A 19,593-nucleotide genomic window follows, 5' to 3' on the forward strand; every position below is an offset into this window, starting at 1 on the left:
CGTGTCCAGCATCTCGTATACGATACGTGGTAGAATTATCATTTAATTAATTGTCGGTATTTTGACTCTCGTACATGCCTTGAAATTCAATTTGCAAGTACATTCGATTTCATGATGTTTAACAGCATCGGGGCTCCACAAGCATGAAAAGAACGTAACACAGAACTCCGGTGACGCTCAGAATACGATTAACGCAACTCATTAACAAAGTAATGGAGTGGAAGGCTGCGACTGTGTCATAGTGTGTAACATCCTTACTTCCTACATTTGTACTACATATGGTTACATATCCCAGTTGCCTAAGTACACCACCAGGATGTTCAATGGAAAGTACTACACACGATGATTCAGAAAACAAGAATAGGGTATAGCAAGGTGGAAGTCACTCACAGGGATAGGTTCTAGCCATCACTCCTTAACAGGCTTGAGCGTAGCTGACCTGGACGACTTGGACCCCGAAGCACTTCCGGACGGTCCTTCTAGCCCTATGGTGCCTAAGCGAGACCGCGAAGAACGAGAGCGATGGTGAATGACACCATTTGCATGTGGTATCGGAGGAAAAACGAAACCTGCATTAAGCTCGTCCTTCACGCAGGCTGCCTCCCCACGTTCCTTGGTCGACCGGGTGTGCACTTTGGTTCCGAGTAAGAAAGGTTTCAGTGGTGATTTCCGTGGTGGAACAGGAGGTGCAGGGGGTTTGGAAGATGCCTTGGGAATGCGGGGCGGAGGCGGCCGTGGGGGCGGTAGCGGCAATGGCCGCACCGTGATTTGGCGGGGAATCTGTTTGCCCTCCATTTCGTCGTACTCGCGCAGCATTATGAGAAGTAGTATGGTAAGGACACATGAGGCAGAAGTTATCATCTGTGGGATAAAACCAATGTAGTCTGTCAAAGAAAAGGGTTAATATTTTTTTTCAGAAGCAGAGAAGTTGAAAGAAAACGTACCAATATAAGCACCTGCACGTATGGATAAGTAATTATTCGACCCAGCCCATTAAAAAAACTCACCGTCATCAAGAGCCGGAGGATCTGGCATCGATTTCCTCAGCTGCGGGATGATAAGAACGATAGCAAAGGCAGAAACCAGATGCTTGGTCATGGACCTGATATCGACTAGTCTGCGTGCCAGCAGAACATGTGCGATGGTGACGTGAGTTAGCATCCAGTTGATGCCAAAGAGTAACAAAGCATAGAATCGTAATTGTCCAGGCCTCGTCACATATAAATCGAAGTCGCGAGTGGGAACTTGAGTCCCGTTGATTATCTCGTAGCTTTCGAAGTCACTAGTTGTGACAAGAAAACTGGTTACTTGTTCGATCGTGGAGATTTTGTGAATGGCAATAGTTGTATTTGAAGCATCGACAGCCCGCAAAGTGCTGGGCAGAAGATACGTATCAAATGGGTACAAGTGAGCCCTGTGGACATCCAGCGTATGATCGCTGTCGAATCGAACGAGGTTCTCGATCCTGGTGTATATAATGATGAGCATTAGTCTATCCCAGCGCATCCCTGGACTCACTTGCGCCGCTGACCCGTTTTACGAACGTATGGAATTGCGGAAGGGTCATATATAGCTATAGGTTCAGGAGAGCTATCGGTGCATATCATCAGTCACAGATTCATAGAGCTCAGCAAGGTCACCTACTTATCGGCATAAATCCAGAGGGCCATCGAGGGCAGCCCACATTGACTCTTGTGGACACCAGAGCTTCCGTCGAGTTCAAGACTGTCTCCACATGCAACAAGGGACCATGAGATAGTGACGGAGGGCTCGTTGATATCGACATCGACGTTTTCACCTAACAGGACAACCTGTACGCGAGTTCAACAATAAAGCATCAAAGACGTATGAAAGACCTACACCTGGATCATTCGTTACAACGTCGTTCAGTATGATCTTGAAAAGGGAATCATCTTCCTCATCGCCACTGAGGAATGAACAGGACAGAGCGAGAACAAAAAGCAGGGAAAATATGAGAGCGAAAATAAGGATTGTCACATTCTGCAAAGGAACAACTCCGCCAGTGCCGGTGTGCAGATGAACAGCATCACCGCGGGATCGACCAATGGGACTTGTGCCCCCCATAAAGGCCTGTACGATGTATTAGATGATGCACTATAATTCGATCCACAGCGCGTTTGATGGGATTCACTGGGAAGGGCGTCGGAAAATCCCCAGAGAAAGTGGACAGCACTTCAGGCCCTTCCAGCGCTTGTTCCCTTTCGAAAGTCCAAAAGAAGTTTCTCTCGATGGTTTGCGTAATCCCGTAAGCCGAGCAGATGCCATGGCTCTATTCGGCCTAGACTGTCTTATGGTATTACGTCGTTCCAGAATATCGGAAGGATAGTACCATTTCACTGACTCGATTCAGGGTGAAATCGAGTTCAATCTTCAGAGCAAGGAAGTGCGGCTTGCTAGATCATGATGGTGGGACACAGTACTAGTGGTTACATTAACAATGACATCATAGTTCTCACTGGTACATATATAGGCACGTGACTTGTGAAAACCGTGCCGGATCTGACAGCTGTTAAGTTTGCTCATCCTATGATAGACAGGCAGACTTGAGGCAGACAATCTAAAAGTTCAAACTGCTTACTGACTACTCGTTGAGCTTGTAGTAGTTCTATGTATGCGGCGGAGCCTCGGAGCGCTCAACATCATTTGAGTTTGTACGTGTGTGAGAGAGCGTCAAGTGGATCAAGCCCTCTCGTCAGTCGAAGTACTTCCTCCATCAATGATCTTGAATGCGGAGAAAACGCGTTCCCTCTTAAGTTGCGCCACGTCCTCAATCTTGAGTCTATTTGCAAATTGTAGATCTACTAATCGAGCTCCTGTGCTTAACCTTGCTGCAATTCTTTTGACAGCCATCGCCGACCTCTGGATTCCATGCTCTGTATGTACTATGCGACATGCATCAAACCAGTGTACGCAATGCTGTCAGGGTATATAAAGTTCTGTGAAAAGGTGTTGATCGAATGAGACATGCTTATTCAGCTGTATGTTGTCACGGTCCTCTAATGAACAGCATCGAGCATGCTTGCGAGTGGTTCCTGCCGTAGGAATGATCCGTTCTCTACTGTTCCGGCTTTGATCACCACCATAAATTAATAATTGCAATTACCTCGGGTGGATCACTGATCATTGTCCTGCGGTGACTTTTACCTGAAATTGCACCGTCAGAGAATTTCGAAAGACTGATATGACGACAACTTACGGTTCCCCATCAAGTAGTTTTTTCAAAACTGCAAGCTCTTCTAGAGGACCCGCCGGATCGCCTTCCGGACCGAACACTTCTAATATGTTGCTAGCAAGATTGCGATAGACTCGGGCCCGCTTAAGTAAGGATGTCTTCGCAAGAACTTCGTGTTTATTGTCATGTTCAGTTGCAATCACAGCATTCCACGCTGTCTTCGCCATCTCTAGGAGATGCATACCTATTGACAGTGTCAGAGGAAGATAATATTTTCAATGATGCAGAATTCCCTACCAATCTGTGGATAGGTTTTTGGGTATATTAAAAGATACACGGCAAGTACGGTTAGCCCAACATCAAGAGCGACATGATAAGAACCCTCGTGAGAAGATCTGCTGAAGGTGTCTGTGAGCCGCGATAGATACGATTCGCGAAGCACAGGGTGGAGATTTTCTGGAAGGTCTGGAAGAGTTAATCCCACAAACGGCGTGCGATCGTCAACATCTGAAGAAGGAAAACAATGTTTTTGCAGAGTATTGTCCAATTCCTGAAGTGCGGCCTCTGAGACAGGCAACGAAGGAATGGAGCCAAGCGTGCTGATGAAATTGCATGATGGGCAGGTACAGGAAAATCCATAGGTGAGCTCGAAGATCTGCTGACGAGATTCTATTAAAGCAGGGTCCACATATGGAATATAGATCTGCAAGACGAGATCAGTTTAACTCTATAATGACCATCTAACATAGGTGAACAAAGTACCTCCTCCGTAGCCTTGATCTCCCGCAAAGCTACAATTTCCATCCGCACTGACTGACCTCGGCGGATCATATATCTTGCAGCGGCGTTTGGAAGACACGAATGGTTGAAAAGGCGACTCGCAAGAGGGAATATGCCATGAGCGATAGTATTGAGATGACTGTGAATTGCGAAATTGTTATTCCCAGAACGTGTAAACAGAGCTTCAAGGATTTGGTGCACATCAGCGCCTACAGACATGGGGCAAGCAATTGGGAGGGAGTCATGCGGCGGTCCAGGCAACAGAGACATGAAAGTGGATAGCTGCTTTGCTCTTACATCGGAAGACGCATTAGATGCAATCTCTGCTACAAGATGGGTGTGAAGCAAAGCATCTAGTTGCTCGTGCGCTTCCATGTATTGAAAATCGGCTGAAGCCATAAAGGAAGCAAGTCTCTTGCAAAACTTTTTGTGCGAGCCCCAGTGCAAGGTTTGGCCTGAGGATGCTTTCAAGGCTGTTGTCACACGTTATCAACAGAGAATACGCACACTGTGGTCCGCAATACCAGTATGAAGCACAGCCAGTACATTTGGCCAGCCTGATTTCAGGTGTTCCTAAGCAGAGACAAAAATCACATCGGCGACCTTTGTCCGACGAGAGTAACAGAACCACCATAGATGGCACTTCCAGAATAACTGAACCTGGGCTGATATCACTTGCAGCAACTGCTTTGTCACGAGCAGTAGCGTGTGCCTCCAGGCGAACACATGCGGGAAGCTCGTCCAATGACGAGGGCATCAGGACCAACTATTGCAAGACAATTACTGTAGTGCAACGGTCACTGGCAAGTCACTGGTGATAATAAAATCGGCGCATTCCAGAAATATCACACGGACCTTTCGGAAAATAATCGTACCGTTGATCGCCCTTCAAATTGGCACTCAGTCACAATCTCTGCAGGAGACAATGAGCGAACTCGGACCGCAAATCAAGGAATTTTGAAGAGTTGTAGAAGACTGAGGCAGTCGCGGACTGCTCACACCAAACCACGTCCGACTGACCACACTCGCTAGATATGCTAGTAAGAAAAGAATGCTGGCAGTGATACGATTAAGGAGAGTCCGAATCACGGCGGAGGTACAGATTGAACTTGATCAAAGTTTGATTTACATAAGTTCGTTGGTGTGATTACTGTGAAATCTTTATTTCCTTTTCTGACATAAGGTGGGAATTATTTACGACTGCCAGGACGTCCAACCCTGCATGCATGGACCATATAGCTAGCTAGTTACACGTCGCGTGTTTTGTGCTCAAATGTTGCTTGAACAACACCTCACACACGGCTATTAAGATATCGGAGCATCGCCGGTGGTGAATAGCTCTCGCAAAGCTCTATCGTCATCATTATTACCTAGCTGCGACGGTGTGCATACATTCGCAATGCGATAGCAGTGAGTCCATGATGTCAACAGTAACTTAAGAATACATCGGCGCCGTGTGCAGAGCGCGTGATTAGGCATCGTGCCAATAATAACTCTCTTCAAATTGGCTTCAAATCTTCAAGTGAAGGACGTGGATGATCACAAGACTTGCCGACGGTACGTATGTCAGAGTCGACGATAATCGTTGAACGCTCCGAAAGGGTGGGGATTATCAAGCTCAATCGACCTAGGGCTTATAACGCACTATCTGGAACATTGATCAACGAGTTATTGGATGCTTTGAGGTCGTTCGAGAGCGACCCCAGCATAGGCGCTATTATCCTGACGGGCAACGAGAAAGGATTCTGTGGTCAGCTCCAAAATCTTTCTACACAAATCAATCTGATCGTCTTACAGCTGGTGCGGATATCAAGGAGCAAAGTGAACTGTCCTTTGTCGATGCATACAACCAAGACTATCTGAAGAATCTAAATGACGGATTTTTTGCTGTCCATAAGCCAATAATCGGGGTCATCAATGGTATCGCAGTGAGTCGATCACTTGATGTTCACCTCAATCGACTGACACAGCGTGCACCCAGCTGGGAGGTGGTTGTGAGCTGGCGATGATGTGTGATATTTTGTATGCAGCAGAGAGTGCAACGTTCGGGCAGCCAGAAATCACACTGGGAACCATCCCAGGAGCTGGAGGGACACAGCGCTTAATCAGGGCTATTGGGAAATCGAAAGTAATTGCCGCAAGATCAGGTATCTACAGCATCACTAATGGTCACTTTGTCAGGCGATGCACATGATATTGACGGGGGAGATTATTAGCGCAAAGGAGGCCGAAGCAGCAGGGCTTGTGGCTAAGGTTCTCCCCGCAGAGCAGGTCTTTAGTGTGGCCTTGACAACAGGTACGTAGAGCGTTTAGTTCCCCTAAAGGTGACCTAACTATTGCAATAATCGTTTAGCGAGCAAGATAGCGAGTTTCTCCGCTCCCGTCGTAGCAATGGCAAAGGAAGCGGTCAACGAAGGTCAGTGACTTCAAGTACCTTTCACAGCGTACTATGCATTATTGAACATCAACATTGACAGCTGAAGAGCTGGGGTTGAAGAATGGGCTACATTTCGAAAGCAGACTTTACCACGCGACCTTCGGGCTGGAGGATCATGCAGAAGGGTTCCAAGCATTCCTCGCCAGACCCAAGCGTGTAGCGCAGTGGACACACAAATGATGATCAATCAGCCTGAATGTTGCACGAGATATATAAGCACCTCGTGGTATTATAGAGTGTCAGATTGTAAGATAATTCGATGATTGTACAGGGTATGACGATGTAGCAAACAAATCAAATTGGCATGAGCCAAGATGTTGGATCGACAATTTCACCGGAACCTTTGGCGTTCAATTGTAGACTTCTGTCTCGAATCTCGCGAAACACGCCTGTCGCATATAAATAAACAAAGTGAAAACAACAGAGATACAACCTTACCAATAATACTCCATCACCTCAGCTTGACCAAGCTTGCGAAGGAAATTTTCGTCGTGTGTGATGATGATCAGCTGAAAGTTTGAATGATTCTTCCTCTCGTTAATGATGCTCCAAAACAAGTTAGCACTTCTCGGTGAAAAAGGCCATCGAAGATCACTTACTCGACAAGGCTCTCAGCGAGTGCATCGATGTTTTCCACATCAAGAGCGTTTGTTGGTTCATCCAACGCCAGAATGCCACAGTTTTGACCAAACGAATCAGAGAGAGCGAGACGGATAATAATTGAGGCCAACATCTTCTGACCTGCGGAGCATCGTCCACGCATGTCCATCTCGACTTGATCTTTGGTCATAACAACCTATTAAAAGGATGTCAACAAAACAGCATTTACCGTGGCGAGAAAGCACTCACTCGGTAATTATAGGATCGCTTTGATGCGCCACCTTCAACGTCAGAGCGGATTTTGATACCATCAATATCTAACAGCGATTAGCACTTAACCACGACATGACGTAAGGGTACACACCGGTTCCTTGATACGTTTTATTCCAGAGATGACGCATAGTATCGTTGACTTCCTCCATCTTCAGACCGTGGTATTTCATAATGGCACTAGGAGAGACATAAATATAGGACCATAGGGCCAGAGATGTGCAGCTTACTTGTCCAGGGCCTTAGCATACTTCTCCAGATCATTATTTGCCATGTCGCACATCTAAGCAAGCGTCAAATTACTCGATTTTGCAGATCGGAACCAGATTCAGACCTTGACCTTGACCAATTGGTCGGTATACCGCTTGTTGATATCCTTGAAGTCACGTAGATCCTTCTCTGTCATCTTGAGTTGCTCTTGGTGGGAACTGATTTCGCCTCCTATATGGGCATACTGCAGAACATGAGATGATGCAAACTGAAGTGTGAAAGTGAACGAGCTCTTACCTTGCTCTGCATTTCCGTTTCCCTCTGTTTCTCGACCTGGTAACGATCTTGGAAGTTCCGCTTGGCCTTTGCAGCTCCCTCCATATCGCATGAGTCAATTTCAGCTTGTGTAGCTGCTATATCACGGGAAAGCTTTCTGATACGAATGTTCCCGTGCAAATTCGCTACCAAACTCCCGCTCTCGCTGATATCCCGGTCAATCTTAGCTATGGCATCCCGAGCGTTCTCGATATTGGTCACAAGATCTTTGATGTCCTGCTCGAATTGTTCTATCTTGTCGGCACACTCAACAAGAAGACGAGCCCGCTTATCACGAATATACCTGGCAGATGTCAACGGAGAGTTTTACAACACACGTGTAATGGCATACCGCTCGACGATTTTATTGAGGTTGTCAAGTTTGTCAACGTTCGTGTTGAGCTCTTGTACGGAACGTTGAGCCTCGCGAATCCTTGCATCAAGGTCGACCATGGCTTGCTGATGCTCTTGCTCAAGCATATCGATGGGAGCTTGCGCCTCTGAAATCTTTGAGTCCAGTTCCTGGATTCATAAGGGCACAAAGCAATTCAGCCTCTAGTAGTCTAGACACTCAAGAACTGACCTTGAGTTTTGCATGTAAGGTCGCGATCTCGTTGGTCATTGTGACGATACGTTCTTCCATAATATCCTTGTCGCGGATCTGATTGGAAAGGGTGTTCTCTTTCTTTTCCATCGCGTGCAGGTCATTCTCATTCGTCCGCAGCAATTGGTTCTGGTGGTCACGCTCTGTCATGAGTGCTTGCCTCTCTCTCTCATTTGAGCGGCTGTGAACAGATCAGCTAGAGGATTGTTTGCCGGGTAGGCAACGTACATCTCATTAGAAAGGACATCAAGTTCCCTCTGCACATCATCACCAGTCTTGGCGGTACCAGTAGCAGTAAGCTCCGTTTCCAGTTGTTTGATATCGCTCTTGAGTCGCTCGATCTCATTCTGGTTACGTGACACGGTAGAGGCGGATTGCTTCAAGGAAGCAACTTCTCTAATGTCCTTCTTGAGATCGGTTAATATCTGAGCAGCCTGTATACAAATGAGATTTCAAGTTTCAGAAATTCACAAGGGTATCTTGCCTGCTCTGCCTTTTCGCTATTGGACGGAAGATCTTCATCCAAAGCCTTGATTTGCCTCTCCAGTGCTGGAAGCTCGACCGTCCTGATGCGCTCCTTAGTTGTAAATACAGGCATAAGAGCACGGAGGTGCTTCAATTCATTTTCCCACTGTGTAACTTCGGCCTTCTGAAGCTCGACTGCCTCTGGAGAATGGTTCTTGATTTGCTCCTTGAGCTGTATGCGTAATTATTAGATTATGGCTCGAAAATGAACTCGGATGATACATACATATTTCTCAAAACCAGCCATCTCATTGTCATGTAGACCGCGATTACAGGCAGTACAGCGTTTCTTCGCCTGTCCTACTTTCAAAATTTGCTCATACACTTGACTCACGCCTGGTTTGCATTCACTGTAGTAGGAATCAACAATCAGTTGAAAAGAATCTGTGGAAACACATACTTCTTGCGAATTTCGAGCTCCTTCTCTGCGAGCGAGAGGGCGATGTCGAAAGCAATCCCTCCTTCAATCTCGTCCTTGAGTTTCTTTTCCAGTTCTATGACCAAGTTGGTTCAAGATGTGCCTTTAACAGGCGCGAGTGCTTACTTTTCAATTCGTCCCGCTTGCTCTTCATCTCGGATTTTGCGTGCGATAACGTTGTTTCTGCTTGTTGAAGCTCTTTGTTAGCAACAGCGGCCTCTTCCTCTGCCTCGACAAGCTCCTCATCTTTCTCTCTATTATCATTATGGTTAAGCGAGTCCTGATAATCAAAGGCAGAGTTACCTTGAGACACGGTCAATATCACGCTCCATCGTTTCCGCTCTTGCATCTCTGCCTATCAACTTCCGGAATTTTACATTGCACAACTCAAGGCTATGAAAAACTGTCAGAAAATAGATGAAGTTGTATAAGGAACTCACATGTTCTTGGTATCTGATGTCTTACTCCGCATCTCTGCACGCTTGAGATCCAACCGAGCCCTCGATTCCGCCTGCAGGCTCAGGCCGCGAAGTTCCGTGTTCAGGGTATCGCGCTGATCTTCCATATTCCGTGCCTTTACGGCCTTCGCGCTCAGTCGTTCATCGAAGTTGCCAGATTGCATATCCGCCTTGATCTTCTCGAGACGCAATTTCTTCTCCTCGATATCACCAGCAAGAGTGCGTAGTTCAGATGCGAGACCCTGCATGGTGTCGACCGATGATTCAGCTTTCGTGATAGCAGCTTGGCGCTCTTTCTATCATGGGAAGAGTGTAAAGCAGCTTGTGAGATCAAATAGGATGTGAACATACGATCTGTTCGCGTGAATTTCCTCGTTGCATACGAAGACTTTCCAGCTCGGTGTGAAGCAGTCGTAACTCACGACTGTGTTCATCATTTTTACTGTTCCTTCCAGTCTGTATGATTGTTAGTGCACTGAAGGGTGCCAGGGTTGCCAGGCTAGTGCACCTGCAGCTTATCAAATTCGGACCTCTGTCGGCGCTGGAGATCCCCGAGCCGAGAGACAAATTCAACTACTTTCTCGCGTTCAAGAGGAGTGTGGTTGTAACCCTTGATGTTGTTCTTGTCGCTGATGTCACGGATGAGTTCTTCGCGTTCGGAGATGCGACGGTCGTGTGCCTAACGATCGTGTCAAAAACGCAATGCAAAAGCAAATTGAATAAGCACCTTGGCCTCTGCAGCAAGTTCTCCATGTTCATTAATAAGCTCCACATGCGACCTTCGCGTTTTCGCAAGCTCATCCTCGAGGTCTTGTCGTTCCACCTCGCGTCTATTGCGAGCTATTTTCTCCTTTTCAATGTTCTGACCAAAGTTGCTCAAGCGCTCTTGCAGCTCCTCATCAGTGCCTATATGTACTCAGTGTTAGCCACAATGCGTAAACAGGAACGAAAAGGTTACCTCCAACTTCCTGTACGCTCTCTTTCGCCTCCGAAAGCTCCTGTCGATAATGTTCCTTCTTTTGTTGCAGATTTTCAACCTTGACGTACAACTCGCGGAATTGGGTAGCGGACTCGTAGAAGCGAGCATTGTTCTTGACAAGTTCTTCGTACTGCTTCTTAGTCTCTTCGTACTGTAATTGCTTCCCGGTAATGGTCGCGTTCAGGTCGTTGATACGGCCGCGGAGTTTATCGGCATGCGACTTCTCTTTGGCAATAGATTCTAAACGTTCTTTGTCCGCTTTGAGGTCTGCAATGCGATCTTTGCGCAACGATTTTATAGAGTCGAGCGCCTTGCTATAACTAGCTCATATCTTAGCTGAAAGGTCATACCACTCAAGAATAGAAAAACTTACCGCGTGGCCTCGAAGATATCATCAAATTTCTTCTTGAGCGCAGAAGGTTCGGCAAGGGGCCAGTACGAATCTTCTTGATGACAGAAAATTACATTCTCCAGAACAGACTTCGATACCCCAAGGAGATGGGGGATTTCTGTGTCTATCTCAGCGCACTTCGTGGAAATAGCTCCCCTCTGGTGTAGGCAGGAATGTTCAGACTAGTCTAAAATCCAAGTGCCTCTCACTCACCTTCCCGCCCTTTTCGGTATTGCTATCCGCAAGTGCAAGGATGTTTTCAAGGGTCTTCATAGTTAAGCCAGTCTTCTTGACCGTCACTGAAAGATTCCTAACGACAAGCATACGTGTTCCATTGGCAGCATGAAATCGTAACTTGACCTGAGCTTTGACTTCCTTTTCATTTGCCATCTTCGGGTCATGGATGAACGCGCCACCTCGAGTGTTTGGGGGCTGGTCGCCCGTTGTTGCGTACTTCAGACACTCAATGACAGTCGTTTTTCCACTTCCATTGTGTCCGACTATGACAGTGACTGGCGAGAAAAACTCAATGACAGATATTTGCTTGTCGTCGAAGGAACGGATGCCCCGGATTGCAAGCTTGTCGAGACTCGCCATTTACAACGAGTTCAATGACTGTTCTGCTTTGAGTACGGGTTTTGTGCTTGAAAGAAGTTCAGAAAAAACTCGAGCCTTTGGACGAAGATAGAGATGCAGTGGAAGATGGTTTCTGTTGTTTCTGTTGTCGCACTGGCAGCCTCAGGGGACACTGAGCAAAGCGCGTTGATGCCGTCACAACCGCGAATTGTCACATTCATTCTAACCGTGACGTGTGACGAAGTTATGGTCGTAAGTGTAACTCTACAATCTTAGTTTGATCAGGCTATTCTGAATTGTTGGACGCTCAACGATAGTTTGAGCTCTTTGGCTCACCAGTTCGCTAATAGCTCAAACTGCACCTGTTTTACACCAATCACCACCTCTCGTGCAGGTGAAGGTACGATCAAATTATAAGTATGTAGATTTTTTTCTGTCATTGCGTCACGCCTGCTCAGTAGAATGGCTGATGCGATGCGTCATGAGTCTTGACTATAGTGTGTCTACGTAACGTTCTTCCAGGAGTTCGTGCACTTTCGCTTGAAGGATGACCTGCGCCCTTTAAACACAAGCCAGAAGGACAAGAAGGATATGTGTACGCGTTCGAACATTCCCTCTGCAAGCCTTGCAGATATTCTGCAGAAGTCGTCCGTTAAACGCGTCCAAGGACGTTCCAGACAACTTATAGGTGCGAATCTTGTATCTGTTTCTCTTGACTCACGCTTAATAGATACCATCGGCAGTCTTCCAGGCTCCCAAATATCTCGACATCTTCAGATCCAATGCTAGTTCTCAGGGCATTTTGTTTTGATGATCAGCATCATCGGACTCAGGTCCATAGCTTCCATCGACTTTGCATCTCTCCGTGCGCTTGAAGACCACCGAATTTATTATCTGCTTAGTATCTTGTTACACAGCATGCGAGACTGGCTCGCGGTGGAGCTTTGAGTTGCCTGTGCAGCTCAAATACGATGAGAAGCGGAAGCTTATTCTCATTGTTGATGGTGTGGACATTGTTCGATTTGTCCCGCACTGTTCATCGTGCTTGACCCTAGTATTGATTCTAAATTTTTTAGTTTCATGCTGTTGAACGCGCCAGGTGTAATAGACTGCGTGGCGCGGAGCAACTACTAGAGAGGGGGATGGCACAAGGAGTTGGTTTCCTGATCATGCTGCCTGCCAGTCGCTGAAGGTCGTATTCCGCTCTAACTGGAAAGTTCACATCGATGCAAATCACCACTGAGGTATGATTGCTCACGAATCTTATCGCTTAGTATAATCCAACCTTATGGAAGATGCACGATCCGAATGAATTGAGATTACTCTATTGAATGGTCTCTGGTTGAGAGGAAGATGGGCGAAGGTCTCGAGATTGCATTAATCAAATTCTGATCAATTTTGAGTACTCGCTGAATCATAGTCATCACCTTGCAACCGGGTCAAACGCGCTCATATAACAATGAACCCAAAGATTTCTTCAACGTCGATCTTAAGTCTCTACACTTTGCCAGTCAAAATATAGCTCTGTGGACTAACGCGTTTCATTTTTGACAGTATGTACAACCTTCCTCTTCCGGTTGAAACAAATAATCTGCTGCTACACAGATCCCGTCTTAGCGAAAATTCTCTCGCTCCAGTCGTCATGGTTCGTACCGTCCACAAGTCTGGCAAGTCTACGGGAGGACCTGCGAAGCGTAGTGTGCTACCTGGTCCCTTCAAACGTGTCTCTGGTCTCCGTGGTGAACAGGTTGTAAAAGTGTATATCATAAGGCATTGCCACATGGGAGGCGATATCGACAAAAAAGACATTCTCAGTCCTCAATTCTGGAATCACGTAGGCGCGCACGCGCCTCCTTCTCGTATATTTTATTAATTACTAATTCTCAGCAGCGGTGTTTGTTTTGCCGCGATGGCGCTCCACAAATGCACGAATGCTCACATTGCCCACGCCAACTTAGTGAGGCCATTGGTTTGAACGAAGATACTGTGAAAGCACAGTAAACATTGAGATGCAGATATCATAGAACGGATATCTAGGCGCACCATTGTCGCATTCCTTAATCAAGCATGGGTGAGCGTGTAACGTCCAGTGGTCGCGTCGTGCGAGAGGTTCCAAGTCGTGTTCTGAGCAAGCCCAGTGAGGTCCTGCGACAAGATCGCAGGAGTTCCGACTGGACCTCGCAAGATTGAGGTCGCTTCATAGTCCGACGTGATGTAAGCCCGCAAGACGGGAGTGAACTTTGCCGTGATGTGACTGCCATCTCTGCATTTGATATTGTGAACGCTCTGAAGGAGAAAGTATTACAGGCAAGATGACATACCCAACATCGCTGAAGAAGAGTACGGGTGTGGGCGTAAAATCTCCTTTGTTTACGAAGCCTGGAGGTGGACAATACGCTCAGGTGAAAGAAGAGGAGATGACGATGGTCACAAACCGACTGCCATTTCTTGAGTACTCCCAGTGTGGTTCTGGGCCTGCAGAATGCCAGAGGTTCCCGCCTGAGGGGTCTGCACGAGGTATTCGTCGGTGGTTGAGATGAAAATCAACGGAAGCCAGACTTACAGAGAAATGATAGACATCGTTGGCTTCTGTCATAATTGTTTTCTCGCCGTTCTGCATCATGGCTTGCGTTGGTGCTAGCAATTTCGGAGTAGATGAGAGTCACTCACATTGATATTGATGGAGGTCTCAGTGAAGACCTTCCCACTCTCGACCTGTGCTCTGGAGAAAGCAAACCTATACGATATATAAGCGACTTCCAAGACCATTTATCTTGTCGATCATCTCACTGAGTCGTGTAGGTCGTGCTAGCCCTGTATGGACCTGGAAAGACGGCTCATATGTAAGCCGGCAACTTGGCAGCAAGAGAATAGGAACATCCACCTGACTTCCCGAAGCTGAAGACTCTGAAAAAAGGTTTTAAATCGTCCAAGACACGAGTAGGCCCACTTACTTCCAAACTACCGGGAAGACGTCCTCGTAGATGTGATCCACGTCGGAACTCAAAGTGAGCATGAGCGTGGCCTGCTTGCCGAGGTTATTGCTGTGAAACGTTGGGTGAAAATTTTGTGCAGAGCGAGATCGCAAACACTCACGACTGGAAGGTCAAATTCTTGACGAACATTGTTTTGGATTGTGAAATACAAAGTGTACTGGTAGTTGAGATTGAGCGTGGATTGAAGAGCTTGAGTTCTGCAGTTAGAGTCTCAGCAAGGAGGCTTTTATATGTTTCGGACTTCTTCTGCGTGAACCGATTTACCTGGGCGTTCGAGAAGTTCTTAGCTGCTGTTGGAAGTTCAAGCACATGATGATGGCCCTTGAATCAGACTTGCTAATAGACAGCCGGCTTCTCCACGAAGCCGTTCCCTGGGCGGTCAAGTGGCGTACTGGGAACACATGATGGCTCTTTAATCGGACTTGCTAGACAACCATCAAAGAACTCGTGAATCTCCCCAAGGTGCTTTACGTTGATTGCGGTGGTTTTCCGACGTTATACATGGCCTTATATTCCAATGGAACGAAAACATTTTCTATATATAATCATATATCAGCACATATGACAATATCTGCAACTCACCAATCGTCTGATGCACCGGCTTATGCGCGAACCGATTTACCTGGGCGTTCGAGTTGCGTTCTGAGAAGTTCGTGGCTGCCGTTGACTGTGGTTCATACCTTCCGATTGTGAGTCACGGTTACGGTCGCAAGTAGGTAGTATATGAAAACACGAGCCTATGGTGCATGGTGCATTTTCACGACTGCAACATCTTTTTGCTATAGTACTACTCCCAACCTCGCCGGGTTGAGTCTGGTGTTGTTGTCGGAAATTCCCTAGCGGCAACGCTGCGGCATCAAAATGCTGACATCTTTAATGCAACCGAGCTTGTGCACTATCAGTCTATCATACCTACTATCACTGTGATCAGAATCATGCGCCTTAGCTGAGTTTTAATGATGCTATCTCAATCTCGGGGTCAACTTGTCCTGGTGTCTGCGTAGACACAGACCGGCCGTATCTTGCACATTCACGTTGTAACTTACCTGGACCCATCACCAAGAGGTATGCGGTCGAGAAGTTTATGACATACACCTGCCAAAGCTTCGGATACGTCCTCCACCACTGTGACGGCGTGATAGTGCCACTAGATTTAGTCAGAACATGCTGAAAAGTCAGTTGTGATGATGGGACATATTAAACACATGTTTGAATAGCTCCTCGACATCAGTATATGCATAATGGATGCTCAGCGCTCAGCAGCGAGAAAATGGAATGTTTTCTTCTGAATCGCAACCTCCTTTTGGCCTTGAATGGACTCTCTCGAGCCCGACATTGTTTCGTCCATTTGCTGCAGCCTGCTTCGCAGTACAGATATAAATGGGGAGCAAGATCTGCTATGCGATCCCGCGACAGAATGGCATAGGCCAGCGGCCTAGGGACGACTACAACAGAGGTTGAGTCCCAGGGTAATAGAGTCTGGTAGTTAGTGTGTTCCGATGCATCACTGACGCACTGAAAAGTGTACCAACGAGTCACAACCTATTAATCATAATTAGCAAACCCGATGCATCAGACCTACAGGGACTAGTGTATCTTCGAAGTATGGATATAATCGCAAGAATCTCGTCGGGAAGGCCAGAGGTGAGAGCTAGACCATCCTTGCGAGAGCGAAGGACACGCGTGGACGGAGCAAGTGCAGAAAGGCCTCCGCCGATGTGAGTGCGAAGCTGCACTGACTGCACAACGTCAGCTGTTGCACTTTCCGACCTACGGAATGATGCGTGTCACTGCGTACAACCTAATGAGAGAAGCATTTGAATTGAGCCAGTGTGTGTGAGGACGAGAAGTCCCCCTCTCCTTGAAATCTGGCTGTTGCGAAGAATCATGAGTGGATATGCGCCGCAGCGCCATCATATATATTCCTTTAAATAAAAACAAACGAAGCCAAATCCCAACGCTCAATGCTCTCGGTCACCACCTGCACTCGCTACAAGCGCTCGTCTCCTAGCATCAGTCTGTCCACGCCCGCGCCCACTTGCATACCCAAGACTCGTCGCACGCACCCCCATCTCTCCACGCATCGGACTGTGCCCGAACGTTGCGCTCGACGAGGTTGTGCTGATTGCAGACGCAGCTAAAGAAGGTCCTTCCTTTCCGCGTTTTCCAGGCAGTCCGCTTATAGCCCAGCTCACTTCCACTAAACGCTTGATGCTCCAAAGCCAGATAAGTCCAAAGATCGGGGTGGATATTAGGACGTTGAGGACTGGGAAGAGGTCGGGATAGCGTGCAGGAGGCGTCACTACAAGCTCGAGGAGGTGGAGGATTATTATTACTGTATGTACCACCTGTGATTAGATGTCATTAACTGTGACAGAACCGCACAAAAGAAGCACTTCGTACGGAAGATAAGAGTCCCACAAAATTCCGATAGCGTACTTTGAACGGATTATACCCAGTCAACCGGTTCCAGAGAATAAGCATTGCAAGGTACTGAAGTCCCAGTCCATCTTTTTTGAGCAAGGGCCACATGCTACAAGTGAACAGCATCCCAATTAGCGGCGCGAACATGCAAAATCGCACACTGCTTACCTGAAGACACCAACGTTGTTGCCTAAAGCTCCCCACAAGAATACATCGTCAGTGGGTGCGGCGCCCGACAGCAGGAGTGTGAGAGGTAGGAGGGGAATAAGAATAGTCTTCTCGTGCACCTGGAAGGAGAAAAGGAAGAACGACATGGAACAAGTTAGGAGCGCATAGGGTAATAGCGGCAAAATTGGCGTTGGTGATGACGGTGCCATCGAAGGAGACACGTCCACTGAGTGGTTTTGAGCGTCCTTCTGCAACCGAGTTTTGTAACCACCGAAAATGAGCGCAGCCACAGCAGGTAAGAATCCAAGAGCGGTAAGGCCAGTAGATGCTTTGATCAGGATACCTTCTCTGCTAGCAAATATTTGCTTCCACTTCACCAACACGTTGGTAAAGCACCAAAAGTTGGCAACCTTGTCTTCGAAGAGACCACGTCCAAATGGGAAGATGCGAATGATAGGCGCAGCAATAGTGGAGAGAGGAGAGAAGGGAGGAAGGAAGGGTGCGAACATGATGACGAAGGCTAATGTTGTCGTCAGCGCTAGACGCAGAAACAGGCGAGTGCTGGAGAATATTTAGTACATTGAAAGCAGTCCTGCAGCTGCGACAGACTTACCCATGGACGGGGCCTAAATAAATGCATTTTCCAATCAGGTAAGAGCCGACCGCAGGTGCGTAGTAAAGAGCCATCTGTTTGAAACCTAAACTCAGGACGAAGAAGATAGCTCCAAAAAGATCATGTCCGGCTGCGAAGGCGTTAATCGCAAGTAGTGTTAAACCTGAGAAAATGCTAGTGAGAATCAGAAATACTACCAATAAAGAGTGCCTTACCTAACATGACGGAGTTATATTGGAAATGACCAAAGTCGATCAATAGAAGTGCTGGATGAAACAGTAATGTGAGCAGCGCAGCGTGCTGCTCGCGATACGAGGATACCACCATAAACATCTGGAGCTGTTATGACAATAGATCGACGAACGTACCCGTTTCCTAGATGATCGCGTGCCCTGCCATGCGCATACAAAGGTGTACAATGCTGGAATATAAAGTAGGAGATCAAGGATGACCACAGTGGCTCGCATGAATAGCTTGCTTCCTCCGGTCTCTAAGCCGCGAGATGCCTGTAGCGTGAACCATGAGGGTTCGATTAAAGACCCACTGAGGAACAAGATAAATGGAGATAGTATGACGAATTCTACTTGACAGACTTACATTCTTCCACATAGCCATGAAACATATGCAGTCAGAGGAGGATAGTCAAGACCCCAGTACTGCAAGTCATAAGTGTACCATTCCCCAACGGGGAGGTGTACAGTAAGCTCCATCCAATGTCGCTGGGCTTCATAATCGCCGAAGATAGGTGGCGTATTGTGGCCTATGGGGCGACTTGAGATTAAAGTACGCGCACAATGATTATGCGCACCAGAATATGTTCCGAGTCCGATGCACCATTTCACCAAGGTAGATGCGGCGATAGCTGAAGGAACGACCCAGTGTTTCATATTATTCCGATGCATCCACCTCACAAATCGCCTTCCAGCTCCAATAGTTCCCTGATCATCCTCAAGTATTCTCGCATCAGCCGTGGATGATGGGCCAACAGCGGTTCTTTCGTGTTCCATGAGAGCGGTGAAGCTAAGTCGATTGGCCATCCTGTTATTTGGAAAGACAGAGCCAACTGAAGACGCGGAAACGGGAGAGACACCCCTGTTGAGCCATTCATCTCCCGACGACGTGTCAACCCTAAGCCAATGAAGACTTTGTGATGTTTGCAGGAGATGTCGGCGAGGAATGGGGGCAATAATTTCCGAGTGGTCAGTGTCGGAGCTGGGGAACAAACATAAGCACTATTAAAGCTTGTAAGAATGATATGTACCCGACGCTCTTCATGCTTGCATTAGAACCACGATTTCGGAGGGTGGACCTAGGTCGTATGTGCTTGGACGATGCACTTTTGAAGTGAGAAAGTGAATTCAACGAAGCCGTACGATCCCGCGTGTGACGTTGGCGGCGTTCAACTGGTAGTTCACTGGGCATAACATCAGATGCTTCGTCCATGCTGGCTCAGCAGGGCTTGCTGAGCAGTGAGCACGTTGCAGCCGACGGTGCTCTCGCCACGTATAAGTCAGTCACGGTACTGTAAAGCGTGTACGGGCGAGTAGCCGGCGGCTCCGAACTCGGCGCTCTATGCCGGTTTAGCAATCACGAATCAACGATACGTAACTTTAACAGTTTCTCTCAAATTCTGCCC

At 47.3% G+C, this 19,593-nt stretch overlaps 5 protein-coding genes across 5 annotated transcripts; 1 reads left to right on the forward strand and 4 right to left on the reverse strand.

Annotated features, from left to right (window-relative positions):
• Positions 1-213: 213 nt before the first annotated feature.
• Positions 214-2,444, reverse strand: F5147DRAFT_678152 (uncharacterized protein). Its single transcript, XM_041436188.1, has 7 exons — positions 1,861-2,444; positions 1,645-1,811; positions 1,519-1,590; positions 1,008-1,465; positions 945-956; positions 391-884; positions 214-333 (listed from the first exon to the last, which is right to left on the reverse strand). Exons 1-6 carry the CDS (start codon positions 2,083-2,085, stop codon positions 409-411), a joined length of 1,410 nt encoding a protein of 469 aa, XP_041296267.1. The 5' UTR covers positions 2,086-2,444; the 3' UTR covers positions 214-333; positions 391-408.
• A 336-nt stretch (positions 2,445-2,780) lies between these two features.
• F5147DRAFT_678157 (uncharacterized protein) lies at positions 2,781-5,076 on the reverse strand. The gene is made up of 6 exons (XM_041436189.1): positions 4,481-5,076; positions 3,956-4,428; positions 3,491-3,896; positions 3,218-3,437; positions 3,125-3,165; positions 2,781-3,053 (listed from the first exon to the last, which is right to left on the reverse strand). The coding sequence occupies exons 1-5, from the start codon at positions 4,728-4,730 to the stop codon at positions 3,162-3,164; spliced, it is 1,353 nt and encodes a 450-aa protein (XP_041296268.1). The 5' UTR covers positions 4,731-5,076; the 3' UTR covers positions 2,781-3,053; positions 3,125-3,161.
• A 342-nt stretch (positions 5,077-5,418) lies between these two features.
• F5147DRAFT_751777 (ClpP/crotonase-like domain-containing protein) lies at positions 5,419-6,590 on the forward strand (the record flags this gene model as incomplete). The annotated part of the gene is made up of 6 exons (XM_041440199.1): positions 5,419-5,723; positions 5,771-5,901; positions 5,955-6,101; positions 6,155-6,269; positions 6,327-6,389; positions 6,451-6,590. Exons 1-6 carry the CDS (start codon positions 5,537-5,539, stop codon positions 6,588-6,590), a joined length of 783 nt encoding a protein of 260 aa, XP_041296269.1. The 5' UTR covers positions 5,419-5,536.
• A 7,103-nt stretch (positions 6,591-13,693) lies between these two features.
• On the reverse strand, positions 13,694-15,127 carry F5147DRAFT_17697 (uncharacterized protein). The gene is made up of 11 exons (XM_041428402.1): positions 15,017-15,127; positions 14,853-14,949; positions 14,711-14,800; positions 14,641-14,663; positions 14,547-14,580; positions 14,427-14,493; positions 14,320-14,370; positions 14,192-14,264; positions 14,078-14,135; positions 13,800-14,019; positions 13,694-13,740 (listed from the first exon to the last, which is right to left on the reverse strand). The coding sequence occupies exons 2-10, from the start codon at positions 14,879-14,881 to the stop codon at positions 13,818-13,820; spliced, it is 627 nt and encodes a 208-aa protein (XP_041296270.1). The 5' UTR covers positions 14,882-14,949; positions 15,017-15,127; the 3' UTR covers positions 13,694-13,740; positions 13,800-13,817.
• A 1,513-nt stretch (positions 15,128-16,640) lies between these two features.
• F5147DRAFT_607371 (glycosyltransferase family 57 protein) lies at positions 16,641-19,501 on the reverse strand. The gene is made up of 9 exons (XM_041432358.1): positions 19,219-19,501; positions 18,766-19,169; positions 18,555-18,717; positions 18,326-18,500; positions 18,173-18,257; positions 17,958-18,120; positions 17,345-17,905; positions 17,156-17,285; positions 16,641-17,100 (listed from the first exon to the last, which is right to left on the reverse strand). Exons 1-9 carry the CDS (start codon positions 19,398-19,400, stop codon positions 16,714-16,716), a joined length of 2,250 nt encoding a protein of 749 aa, XP_041296271.1. The 5' UTR covers positions 19,401-19,501; the 3' UTR covers positions 16,641-16,713.
• Between the last annotated feature and the right edge of the window lie 92 nt (positions 19,502-19,593).

This window comes from Suillus discolor (assembly GCF_016758755.1).
Source record: "Suillus discolor strain FC423 chromosome Unknown F5147scaffold_10, whole genome shotgun sequence".
Classification (NCBI taxonomy): Eukaryota; Fungi; Basidiomycota; class Agaricomycetes; order Boletales; family Suillaceae; genus Suillus; species Suillus discolor.

Excerpts from the sequence above, each read along its gene's own strand:
- F5147DRAFT_678157 (XM_041436189.1), bottom strand. The coding sequence starts at position 4,730 with ATGCCCTCGTCATTGGACGAGCTTCCCGCATGTGTTCGCCTGGAGGCA. Across the intron at positions 4,429-4,480 it reads CTGGTATTGCGGACCACAGT|GCCAAACCTTGCACTGGGGC; the intron begins GTGCGTATTCTC and ends AAGCATCCTCAG. Across the intron at positions 3,438-3,490 it reads AAAAACCTATCCACAGATTG|GTATGCATCTCCTAGAGATG; the intron begins GTAGGGAATTCT and ends CACTGTCAATAG.
- F5147DRAFT_17697 (XM_041428402.1), bottom strand. The coding sequence starts at position 14,881 with ATGTTCGTCAAGAATTTGACCTTCCAGTC. Across the intron at positions 14,581-14,640 it reads CTTCAGCTTCGGGAAGTCAG|GTCCATACAGGGCTAGCACG; the intron begins GTGGATGTTCCT and ends CCGTCTTTCCAG. Across the intron at positions 14,371-14,426 it reads AGACCTCCATCAATATCAAT|AACGGCGAGAAAACAATTAT; the intron begins GTGAGTGACTCT and ends GCCATGATGCAG.
- F5147DRAFT_607371 (XM_041432358.1), bottom strand. The coding sequence starts at position 19,400 with ATGGACGAAGCATCTGATGTTATGCCCAGTGAACTACCAGTTGAACGC. Across the intron at positions 17,906-17,957 it reads TATTTAGGCCCCGTCCATGG|CACTCGCCTGTTTCTGCGTC; the intron begins GTAAGTCTGTCG and ends AATATTCTCCAG. Across the intron at positions 17,101-17,155 it reads TTGTGGGACTCTTATCTTCC|GTGGTACATACAGTAATAAT; the intron begins GTACGAAGTGCT and ends ATCTAATCACAG.
- F5147DRAFT_678152 (XM_041436188.1), bottom strand. The coding sequence starts at position 2,085 with ATGGGGGGCACAAGTCCCATTGGTCGATCCCGCGGTGATGCTGTTCAT. Across the intron at positions 1,812-1,860 it reads TTGTAACGAATGATCCAGGT|GTTGTCCTGTTAGGTGAAAA; the intron begins GTAGGTCTTTCA and ends ACTCGCGTACAG. Across the intron at positions 1,466-1,518 it reads AAAACGGGTCAGCGGCGCAA|GATCGAGAACCTCGTTCGAT; the intron begins GTGAGTCCAGGG and ends TATATACACCAG.